Source organism: Stegodyphus dumicola, chromosome 3, assembly GCF_044657685.1.
Source record: "Stegodyphus dumicola isolate Sdum_Otavi_A_Nest chromosome 3, ASM4465768v1".
Classification (NCBI taxonomy): domain Eukaryota; kingdom Metazoa; phylum Arthropoda; class Arachnida; order Araneae; family Eresidae; genus Stegodyphus; species Stegodyphus dumicola.
Window position 1 is genome coordinate 62844572 of NC_140770.1, and position 12932 is coordinate 62857503.

Consider the following 12932-nt stretch of genomic DNA (forward strand, 5'->3'; position numbering starts at 1 on the left):
AATATGGTACGGACTTAGTGTGATTTTGAAAACTGTCGTCGACACTACGACTCATTTACTGCTCATCATAAACACCTCGTTTACTGATCATGTCACCAAATCCCAAGTGTACCATATACTAGGATTAAACCGCCACAGATCAACAAAGATTCTGATGCTGACAATTAAGCATGTGGCAAAGGAAACAACTATTATGACTAATGAAAGGCAGAAATATTAATTCCGTAGTTACATGCCTAGTGGTCTAGATTGAGTCAAATTCATTATGACCCCATCCTTACTTATATTTTTCTTTTTAGAGAATATTTTCTTTAATGTGTGTATTACCTTTATTTCTGGCAGGTGTACATCTTTTGGAGAAACAAAGAATCACTGACTGCCTGACATGTTTTTAAGAATTGCACAAACTTCATATCCATTTACACATCAACCTATTTTCACTTAACAAAATTAGAGAATTGCACAATCCCTTGACTTTGTCCATGTACACATTGATCTATTTTCACTTAAGTCAAAAGATATTGACAAAAAATCCAGTTCTTACTCTTGTAAAAAGCACCAAACAAAACATGTGAAATAAGTGAGCAATTATGCACTTTAGCTCACTTTTAATTCAATATTATGTCCGATACTGATAAACTGACCCACATTGCATGAGTTTTCACAATTTTTGCCTTGAACTAGATTCTTATTTGCACTACATTCATTTAAGAGATAAAAAAAAAATTATACCACTATAACTGAGAAGACAAATGAAGGTTATATTCTATATGTAATTAAAAATTGAATTTTATTAGAAGTATCATTTTTATTATTATATCTACCTTTGAAGATTGACATTTGATTAATTGTTGTGATATGAAAACTACCAGGTAACAAAGGTTTTCTTCATGGAATGCTTCTTACATGAAATAAACTTGTTTTCAGGCTTTATATATCATTATCGTTACCATTTTATAGGGAATATATGTATATATATATATATAAATTCCAAGTAGCAAGTCTTCATAAAAATATTACATGAATGTATCCAAATTTCTCTGAAACAAGGATTTTTATGGACTATTGACTTTCAAATATTTATTAGCAACAAAGTAAGAAATTCTTTGAGCAGCGAAATTAGTTTTCCCTAAAAGCTAATTCGTGGAATAATTTGCATTTGCAAAACCTGTAAATTTTATTGTTAATTTTTCTATACAATGCAGTTTTTCTGTACCACTTGCTGAACTACAAACATGTTTCCGCCAATTACAGTTCCTAAATTTCCGTTGTATTGCCCTGGATAAAAGCATGACAGACAATAGATTCTTCAGTTTGTCTCAACAAAAAGGCTTACCTTATAAGCTTTTCTTTTAATTTTGATAGAGATTCAACAGAAATTGAAATCGTTACTAAAAAATTATACTCGTTTTTAATGTCAGAGTTTAAATTTAGCGAATTCGTTATTACGCCTTTTTCATTCTTACACGGGATAGAGTCAGAAACAAAAGTGGTCTAAATTACGGAATAAATCATATTCACATAACTACGCATTTCTAATGTGTAAATAAGAGAACGAAAGTGAATACACTTACTTTAAACGTTGGTATATTGTCTCCTTGGTCTGCTTGCATGCTGGAAAAAAGAAAAAAATTAATAGTAGCAAGCAAGACGAAAATGGATTTAAGATTAAATGTAAAAGTACATTATATACATGACAACGTTTTAATTACTTTCACAATACTGGATTTTCAAATATCTAATATGCATGTACATGAATGTACCGCAAATACACGTTAGGCTTACACCGGCATCTGACAATGATACCGGCAAATTCGAAATTTATATTTCACCACATTCAAATATTAAAATAACATTTCTTTTACAATTCTTAGAAGTTCTAGTATAAAAAATCATTAATAACCTTGAAATCTAAGAATATTCGAAAAGGATGATAAAAGGTTGAGTACCTGTTCGTAGATCGTTATATCTTCACCGTATCAGATATACGCAGTGCTGACTTCCCTCACTTAATCAAAAACCGTTGCCATCTCTAGACGCTTTAAGAAGATAAATGATAAGTAACGGAATTTAATAACTGAGGGAAAAAAAAATGTGTTACACATTTTAAGAACTTCCTCTACTTTTTATTTTTCATTTTTTATTTTATATTTATTCCTTCCCGTTTTCTTTTAGATCCAATTTTCATTTATTTCTTTTATTTTTGCATGCGTTAGATTATTTCTGTTTTACAAATTTTTTCATTCGTTCACTCATATTAAGAATTTTTTATTCGACTTTTAAGTTTTTTTGCGTGTTTATGTTTCATACTATTTTTTTTAATCTGGGTATATGTTTTCAAAATGTGCGCCTGTTGTTTGCAATTCTGAATTAAAAAATTGGGGGTTATTGCTGTTCTAAGATTATTTTTAGCTTTTAAATTTTAAACTTGAATGTGTGGTTTTATCGGTTCAGAAACAGGCTGTTTTATTTATTTACCTCTTGCATTTCACTAATCCCCTGGAGGGAATCCCTATAGAGGGAAAGATGTAAATTTCATGTTCCTTTTTCGTTTTAGTACATTTTGACTTCTCCCTCCCTTTCTTGCAGTTTGTAACTCTGCTTCCATTTTTTTTTATTTTTGGTGTGATTTATTACGGAGTGATATGTCATCATATCATTTTGAAAAGTATTATTAAAACGCTAAAAAGAACGAACTTCTTAAAAAAAATTTATTAACGAGAAAATAGGATAGGAACAAACACCAGGTGACCATATTTAAAATGAAATTCCAATGAATGTTTATCTTTCGAACAGTTTTTTGTCATGCCATTTTACGAAAATTAAAACATATAAAAATTAAAGATAAAGAGGAAACTTAGAGGACGCTACACACTCCCTTCCCAGTGAAAATGATTAGGAGACGATTACGATCGTTGAAAATTGAGTGGAAAACCTGACGGTCCTTTCACTGCGCGTGGTATTATTGTCATTGACCTGCGGCGACATTGTTCTCCGAGGTTCGCACTGTGTGTGCTGATCTGGAAAATCCATGATGGATTTTTAGAGGCTGCTCATCATCGTTTTTTATGGCAAAACGTTGTTTCAGTCTATCAATTGAAATTCGATTAATTTCAATGTCAAAATACTTTTGTGCTCGGTGTTTGACAACAAAAAGCCCAAGATAAACTGGTTGCAAAGATTAAGGGGCCGCGTTATTGTAGAGGAAAACATGTAGAGAACCAAAGGTAAAGCGTATGCCCAAGATTTCCTTTGTTCTAAATGATATTTCACGCTTGCCTTTATAATCCTGTTTTGTCGCTTAATCATTCCGTTCCGACTGTAGATGGTATGCTGTTGTTCTGGATATTTGAAAACCGAAGTATTTGCTCAAAGATGAGAAGAGCTGACTTTCAAACTGACGTCCTTGATCAGACGTTTTACGTTGTGGAATTCCAAAACGAGAAATCCAGGTTAAGATCCCCCACTTTGCAACTGTTTCTGCTGATTTATCCCTTATAGGAAGGGCTTCAACCCATCATAAAAACGATAAATTATCGTTAGTAAGTATCTGAGACCTTGATATGAAGGGTCCAACAGTAGCAATGTGAACGTGTTGAAAACGTTCAGGTGGAACCTTGAAGTCCATAAGAGCTGACTTTGTATGTCTTCGAACCTTAGATCTTTGGCATTCCATGCATTCCCTACACCATAACTGACAGTCTTTATTGATAGTTGGTTATATGAATCTTTTAGTGATTAATTTTCTTGTGCTTCTAATCCATGTATGAGATAGGGTATGAATAGAAGAAAATATCTGTCGGCAAAAGTTTGAGTGGATATATGGGCGGTTACTGCTTTTGAAGACATCACAATAAATCATTTTGTCGGTGCCTGGAATGAGAATTTGAACCATTCTCAGCCTTGGGTTGTTTTTAAAAAATTTTAACTCTTCATCATCTTGAAATCTGCAATAGTTTCCTAATCGATTGCAGATGGTGTGAAGATGGTATTAGGTCTCGAGAGAGCAGTTACAACAACGTTTTCTTCTCCCTTAAAGAAGCGAAAATTTGTTGAAAATTGAGCAATATAAGTCAATTGTCTTGTTTGTTCAGAAGCGAAGATCAGAGTTTTGTGGTCCGTAGAAATGTTGAAAGGACTTCCCTTTAATATGTACAGTCGGCCACAAAAGTATTCGAATACCGGTACCCATTCAGAAAATTTACTTTTCCGTTGAGAAACAAAATTGTCTCCAGAGTCTATCTTGGTTCGATAGACAAAAAAAAAAAAAAAAAAAAAAAAGGATGGCTCATGTCCAAAATTGGCTAGGTGCATGAAACAAAATACAACATGACCTATCTGGGTGAGATGGGAAACAAAATGGCTGCTCACGTAATCCATTATTGCGCTCATAGAAAACGCAAAGTGTGGCTGCGGCTCGTCTCGGTTCGCGAAGAGTGAAAACCCAAAACGGTCTGCAGTGTCTATCTTTGTTGGATGAGAAAACAAAAGGATGGCTCATGTCCAGTTTATTTAGGTGTGGGAAAACATATAACGTGACCTATCTGGATGAGATGTCTCCAGCGATCCAGTATAGACTTTTTCCCCATCTGCAATAGATGACATCTATAAACAATTCCATTGAAATCTCCTCGAAATATAAGAAACAGCTAGCTCGTGAAATTGTAAAGTATTCCCAAAAAATTCCACTTCTTGAAGAAGGAAAAACACCCTAGCTGCAGATGAGGTAGAGAGAGAAAAAAGCATGTTGCACCTTGGATAGCCCGCACGGTTCTGAATAGAAAACGTGGAATACTTTTATAGAAAAGCGATGAAAGTGAAAGTAAAAGCCAAATTGTCCTGGCTGTAGAATTTTCACTTGGTTGCCGACTGGGAAAAATTTTTCAAAGCTCAGAAAAAAAAATTTGAGATGTAAAAAAAAAAAAAAACAATCTTTTTGTTAATTTTTATCATGTCTTCTAGACATGATAAAAATTAACCCTACCCCCCTTTTGTGTGGGAATGTTGTCTCCCTGTTTCTAAAAATAGACCATGACTCATTCTAGGAATTATATGTTTTAAAAAGGATGAGTTTAAAGTTTATAAGATAAGATAAGTTTTTAAAAAGGATATGTTTTAAAAAGTATTTGGGTTTCTCCATTCCAAAGTAAACAAAGTGAAGACATCAAATTAATAGAAAAAAAAGGAAGAGTTTTTTTTTTTTTAATAGCTCTGGAAATATTTTTCCAATTCAACAGCCAAGAAATATTTCCAGCCAATACAATTTCATTTTTACTTTCACTTTCAATTCATTTCTTATATCTATAAGAACATTTCATTTTTCTGTTCAGATCAGTGTGGGTTGTTCAAGATGCAGCATCTCTACTCCATCCCACAACCAGGAAAAAAAGATGTTCTTTCATGAGATGTTCTTTTGGCTTTCGAAAACAATGATGACATGATGATTGTAATACATTTCGGTTCTCATGTCCCATGCTTGAACTCAGAATTATTTCCAGAACTCTGAAAAATTTCCTAGTCAGCTCGATAACCCAACTTTCGTATATTTATTTTTTAAGCCACTCGTGTTTCGACTTCCCATCCGTGTGTGCTGTGCATTCAACCTGGAGACACATTCCCTGAGCTCTAAGAAAATGTTTCCCAGCCCACTCAATCCCTGAAATGGATTAAAATAAATTCTTTCATACATTTTTAAAGCTCAAGAGTCTTAGGTGTAATGGAAAGAAACTCTTTTTTCCCTGAGCTCTAAGAAAATGTTTCCCAGCAGACTCAATCGCTGAAATGGATTAAAAATAAATTTGTTCCTATATTTTTAAAGCTCAAGAGTGTTAGCTGTCATGGAAAGAGCCTTTTTTTTCCCTGAGCTCTAAGAAAATGTTTCCCAGCAGACTTAATCGCTGAAATGGATTAAAAATAAATTCTTTCATACATTTTTAAACCTCAAGAGTGTTAGCTGTCATGGAAAGAGCCTTTTTTTCCCCTGAGCTCTAAGAAAATGTTTCCCAGCAGACTCAATCGCTGAAATCGATTAAAAATAAATTCTTTCATACATTTTTAAACCTCAAGCGTCTTAGCTGTCATGGAAAGAGCCTTTTTTTCCCCTGAGCTCTGAGAAAATGTTTCCCAGCAGACTCAATCGCTGAAATGGATTAAAAATAAATTCTTTCATACATTTTTAAAGCTTAAGCGTGTTAGTTCTCATGGAAAGAGCCTTTTTACCCCCTGAGCTCTAAGAAAATGTTTCCCAGTCCACTCAATCGCTGAAATGTTTTAAAAATAAATTCTTTCATATATTTTTAAAGCTTAAGTGTGTTAACTGTCATAGAAAGGGCTTTTTTTTCCCCTGAGCTCTAAGAAAATGTTTCCCAGTCCACTCAATCGCTGAAATGGATTAAAAATAAATTCTTTCATATATTTTTAAAGCTCAAGCGTGTTAACTGTCATGGAAAGGGCCTTTTTTTTCCCCAGCCCACTCAATCGCTGAAATGGATTAAAAATAACTTCTTTCATACATTTTTAAAGCTCAAGCGTGTTAGCTGTCATAGAGCTGCAGATGAGGTAGAGAGAGAACAAGCATGTTGCACCATGGAGAGCCCACACGGTTCTGAACAGAAAACGTGGAATACTTTTATAGAAAAGAGTTGAAAGTGAAAGTAAAAGCCGATTGGAAATTTTTCACTTGGTTGCCGACTGGGAAAAAATTTTCAGAGCTCAGAAAAAAAAATCTGAGATGTAAAAAAAAAAAAAAAAAAAAAAAAAAAAACTTTTTGTTAATTTTTAATCATGTCTTCTAGACATGATAAAAATTAACCCTACCCCCCTTTTGTGTGAGAATGGTTTCTCCCTGTTTCTAAAAATAGACCATGACTCATTCTAGGACATTCCAAAGTAAACAAAGTCAAGATATCAAATTAATCGAAAATAGGAAAGAGGTTTTTTTTTTTTTTCAGCTCTGGAAATATTTTTCCCATTCAACAGCCAAGAAATATTTCCAGCCAATACAATTTCATTTTTACTTTCACTTTCAGTTCATTTCTTATATCTATAAAAACATTTCATATTTCAGTTCAGATCAGTGTGGGTTGTTCAAGATGCAACATCTCTACTTCATCCCACAACCACGAAGAAAAGATGTTCTTTCATGAGGAATTTTTTTGGCTTTCGTAAACAATGATGACATGATGATTGTAATACATTTGTGTTCTCATGTCCCATGATTGAACTCAGAATTATTTCCAGAACTCTGAGAATTTTTCCTAGTCAGCTCGATGAACCAAATTTCGTATATTTATTTTTTAAGCCACTCGAGTTTCGACTTCCCATCCGTGTGTGCTGTGCATTCAACCTAGCTGTGCATTCAACACATTCCCTGAGCTCTAAGAAAATGTTTCCCAGCCCACTGAATCGCTGAAATGGATTAAAAACAAATTGTTTCATACATTTTTAAAGCTCAAGCGTTTTAGCTGTCATGGAAAGAACCTTTTTTTTCCCTGAGCTCTAAGAAAATGTTTCCCAGCCCACTCAATCGCTGAAATGGATTAAAAATAAATTCGTTCCTATATTTTTAAAGGTCAAGCATGTTAGCTCTCATGAAAAGGGCCTTTTTTTTCCCAGCCCACTCAATAGCTGAAATGAATTAAAAAGAAATTCTTTCATACATTTTTAAACCTCAAGAGTGTTAGTTCTCATGGAAAGAGCCTTTTTTCCCCCTGAGCTCTAAGAAAATGTTTCCCAGCAGACTCAATCGCTGAAATGGATTAAAAACAAATTCTTTCATACATTTTTAAAGCTCAAGCGTGTTAGCTGTCGTGGAAAGGGCCTTTTTTTTCCCCAGCCCACTCAATCGCTGAAATGGATTAAAAATAACTTCTTTTATACATTTTTAAAGCTCAAGCGTGTTAGCTGTCATAGAAACTGAAATTTATGTCATGGTTTGTGCCTCACACGTCGTCAACGGTATGGTTTGAGGTGAAAATTGAAAACCCGGTATGAAAAATCTCTTTAAGTTCACTTTAGAAGAAGCTGTGGGATAGAGAGATTTCGTCATGGAAAAATGTCTTTCAATGTCTTTCAATGTCAGTCATGGGAAAATGTCTTTCAATGTCCGTCATGGAAAAATGTCTTTCAATATCATGACATCTCTTTTCAAATAGGATTGAAGGATTTTTCTTAAACTATGTCGAAATCTTGATCCATCCAAATTACAGATGGGAAATTCTGATCCATGGATGGATCATCCAATTTCGCTAGAACCTGATAAACGGTTGCTGATGAAATCCAAACGAAAACCCTAGCTTTTCAAACAGGAAACATTTTCCCCTAAACGTATTAATGATTTCTATTCTGTGAGACATTAAAAAGTGGAAAGAAACTTGTGTTCACAGAAGCTCTTTCTATAAGAGTGGTCCTAGGTCCAGATGAGATAGAGAAAGAGAAAAAGCATGCTGCACCTTGGATAGCCCGCACGGTTCTGAATAGAAAACGTGGAATACTTTTATAGAAAAGCGATGAAAGTGAAAGTAAAAGCCAAATTGTCTTGGCTGTAGAATTTTCACTTGGTTGCCGACTGGGAAAAATTTTTCAAAGCTCAGAAAAAAAAATTTGAGATGTAAAAAAAAAAAAAAAAAAACAATCTTTTTTTTAATTTTTATCATGTCTTCTAGACATGATAAAAATTAACCCTACCCCCCTTTTGTGTGGGAATGTTGTCTCCCTGTTTCTAAAAATAGACCATGACTCATTTTAGGAATTATATGTTTTAGAAAGGATGAGTCATAGTCTTTGGGTTTCTCCATTCCAAAGTAAACAAACTGAAGACATCAATTTAATAGAAAAAAAGAAAGACTTTTTTTTTTTTTCAGCTTTGGAAATATTTTTCCCATTCAACAGCCAAGAAATATTTCCAGCCAATAAAATTTCATTTTTACTTTCAATTTCAGTTCATTTCTTATATCTATAAAAACATTTCATATTTCTGTTCAGATCAGTGTGGGTTGTTCAAGATGCAGTAACTCTACTCCACCCCACAACCAGGAAAAAAAGATGTTCTTTCATGAGGAATTCTTTTGGCTTTCGAAAACAATGATGACATGATGATTGCAATACATTTCTGTTCTCATGTCCCATGCTTGAACTCAGAATTATTTCCAGAACTTAACGTATATTTATTTAAGCTACTCGAGTTTCTACTACCCATCCGTGTGTGCTGTGCATTCAACCTGGACACACATTCCCTGAGCTCTAAGAAAATTTTCCGAGCCCACTCAATCGCTGAAATGGATTTAAAATAATTTGTTTCATACATTTTTAAAGCTCAAGAGTGTTAGGTATCATGGAAAGAGCTTTTTCTTTCCACAGCCCACTCAATCGGTGAAATGGATTAAAAACAAATTCTTTGATACATTTTTAAAGCTCAAGAGTGTTAGGTATCATGGAAAGAGCTTTTTCTTTCCACAGCCCACTCAATCGCTTAAATGGATTAAAAACAAATTCTTTGATACATTTTTAAAGCTCAAGCGTGTTAGCTGTCATAGAAAGGGCCTTTTTTCCCCAGCCCACTCAATCGTTGAAATGGATTAAAAATAAATTCTTTCATACATCTTTAAAGCTCAAGCGTGTTAGCTGTCATAGAAAGGGCCTTTTTCATCCCAGCCCACTCAATCGCTGAAATGGATTAAAAATAAATTCTTTCATACATGTTTAAAGCTCAAGCGTGTTAGCTGTCATGGAAACTGAAATTTATGTCACGGTTTGTGTGTCACACGTCGTCAACGGTATGATTTGAGGTGAAAATTGAAAAAATCTCTTTAACTTCACTTTAGAAGAAGGTGTGGGATAGAGAGATTTCGTCATGGGAAAATGTCTTTCAATGTCTTTCAATGTCCGTCATGGGAAAATGTCTTTCAATATCATGTCATCTCCTTTCAAATAGGATTGAAGGATTTTTCTTAAACTATGTTGAAATCTTGATGCATAAAAACCACGGATGGGAAATTCTGATTTATGGATGGATCATCCAATTTCGCTAGACCCTGATAAACGGTTGCTGATGAAATCCAAACGAGGGGTCCTAGCTTTTCAAATGGGAAACATTTTCCCCTAAAAGGAGAAATGATTTCTATTCTGTGAGACGTCAAAAATAGGAAAAAAAGCTTGTGTTCACAGAAGCTCTTTCTAGAAGACTGGTCCTGGGTCCAGATGCAGTAGAGAGAGAAAAAGCATGCTGCACCTTGGACAGCCCGCACAGTTCTGAACAGAAAACGTAGAATACTTTTATAGAAAAGTCTTGAAAGTGAAAGTAAAAGGCCAATCGTCTTGGCTGTAGAATTTTCACTTGGTTGCCGACTGGGAAAAATTTTTCAAAGCTCAGAAAAAAAAAATTTGAGATGTAAAAAAAAAAAAAAAACTTTTTGTTAATGACATGATAAAAATTAACCCTACCCCCCTTTTGTGTGGGAATGTTTTCTCACTGTTTCTAAAAATAGACCATGTATACCAATATACTACAAACGGACTTGAACGCCTGTTCTCAGTATGTAGCTATACAAATTTGAAGGTAAAAAAAAAATAAAAAAAAGACATCTTTTTTTTTTCGGGAAATTAAGTGAATTTGTATAGGAATATACTACAAACTGACTTTAATGCCTGTTTTCAGTATATAGCTATACAAATTGGAAGGTAAAAAAAATAAAAAAAAGACATCTTTTTTTTTCGGGAAATTAAGTGAATTTGTATAGGAATATACTACAAACTGACTTTAATGCCTGTTTTCAGTATATAGCTATACAAATTGGAAGGTAAAAAAAAATAAAAAAAAAGACATCTTTTTTTTTTCGGGAAATTAAGTGAATTTGTATAGGAATATACTACAAACTGACTTTAATGCCTGTTTTCAGTATATAGCTATACAAATTGGAAGGTAAAAAAAATAAAAAAAAGACATCTTTTTTTTTCGGGAAATTAAGTGAATTTGTATAGGAATATACTACAAACTGACTTTAATGCCTGTTTTCAGTATATAGCTATACAAATTGGAAGGTAAAAAAAAATAAAAAAAAAGACATCTTTTTTTTTTCGGGAAATTAAGTGAATTTGTATAGGAATATACTACAAACTGACTTTAATGCCTGTTTTCAGTATATAGCTATACAAATTGGAAGGTAAAAAAAAATAAAAAAAAAGATATCTTTTTTGGGGAAAAGGAGTGAATTTGTATAGAAATATACTACAAGAACATCAAGAAAAGAACATCATGGGTCCAAGAATTGAAAGTAAAAGTCCAAAAACGAAATGTTAACGACTGGGAAGAAAATTTTCAAAGCTGAAAAAAGATTAAAAAAAAAAAAAAAAAAAAAAGAACTTCATTTTTCTTTCTTAATTTGATGTCTTCATTCTTTTGACCTTGTAGAAATAAAAAAGTGAAGACATCAAATTAAGAAAGAAAAAAGGAAGGTTTTTTTTTTTTTAATGTGTTAAAATTTTTCCAGAGCTCTGAGAATTTTTGCCAGTCGGTTTCTAGAAGCAACTCGTTAATGTATTTAAACCACTCGCGTTTCAGTTTCAGATCAGTCTGTGCTGTGCACTCAACGTGGATACACGCTTCTCACTCTCCTGGGAAGAGCTTCTGTGAAGGTATGTGAACATTTTTTTCTTACTCTTTTGTATTTCATAGACTACAAATATTTATTGAGTCACCCATTTTATAGAAATGTATTCTTATTTCCTTTCAATACTTTGAGGTAGGGTAATATTTTTCCCCCTGCTACTGTTTTTGCTTTTCAAGGCTAGAAATGTTTTACTCAATAGCTGTTTTTATAGAAAACATGCTATTATTTCGTATACTGATATATTTTGTGAAACTTTAACAAATACTTTTCAACAAAGCAAGATCATGTGATCCACAGCTGGCTAGACCCGTCAGTGTAATCGGATCACGATTGTTCCATCCTATACTGATATATTTTCTGAAACTTTAACAAATTCCTTTCAAGAAGCCAAGATCTCGTAATCCACAGGTGGCTAGACACGTCAGTGTGATCGGATCACGATTGTTCCATCCTATACTGATATATTTTGTGAAACTTTAACAAATTCCTTTCAAGAATCCAAGATCTTGTGATCCACAGCTGGCTAGACTCGTCAGTGTAATCGGATCACGATTGTTCCATCCTATACTGATATATTTTGTGAAACTTTAACAAATTTCTTTCAAGAAGCCAAGATCTCGTGATCCACAGCTGACTCCATTAGTCAGGAAAAACGGATCACGATTTTATCAATCGTATACTGATATATTTTGTGAAACTTGAACAAATCCCTTTCAACAGGGCAAGATCTCGTGATCCATAGCTGGCTAGAGCAGTCAGGATCAATGGATCACGATTGTCCCATCGTATACTGATATATTTTGTGAAACTTTAACAAGGCAAGATCTCGTGATCCACAGCTGGCTAGACTAGTCAGTGTAATCGGATCACGATTGTTCCATCCTATACTGATATATTTTGTGAAACTTTAACAAAGTCCTTTCAAGAAGCCAAGATCTCGTGATCCACAGCTGGCTAGACCCGTCAGTTTAATTGAATCACGATTGTTCCATCCTATACTGATATATTTTGTGAAATTTTAACAAATTCCTTTCAAGAAGGCAAGATCTCGTGATCCAGAACTGACTCAATCAGTCAGCATTAACGGATCACTCTTAACCTTTCTGAACTTTAGACGAGCTAGCTGGATGTTTCTTCATTTTTTTTAAAGTATAGGTTCAAAGGATTCTTTTAAATAGTTGCAAGTAAGACGTTGTATTATTTTCTGTTGATCATGAATCTATTAAAAAATTTCAATGCCTAGTTTTAGGGCTATCTATACCCGGCATGATTCATATGTTTTACTCTACGTTTTAGATGAGACCCTCTCTTAAAAACACGACTTTC

The 12932-nt window shown here is 33.7% G+C and overlaps 1 protein-coding gene across 1 annotated transcript in view; it reads right to left on the minus strand.

Annotated features, from left to right (window-relative positions):
* Ran (RAN, member RAS oncogene family) overlaps nucleotides 1-2063 on the minus strand; it is a 37524-nt gene extending 35461 nt beyond the window's left edge. The window contains exons 1-2 of the mRNA XM_035370710.2: nucleotides 1950-2063; nucleotides 1575-1614 (exon numbers count right to left, since the gene is read on the minus strand). Coding sequence (XP_035226601.1) covers nucleotides 1575-1613 — 39 coding nt within the window. The 5' untranslated portion in view covers nucleotide 1614; nucleotides 1950-2063. The remainder of the gene's footprint in view (nucleotides 1-1574; nucleotides 1615-1949) is intronic.
* Between the last annotated feature and the right edge of the window lie 10869 nt (nucleotides 2064-12932).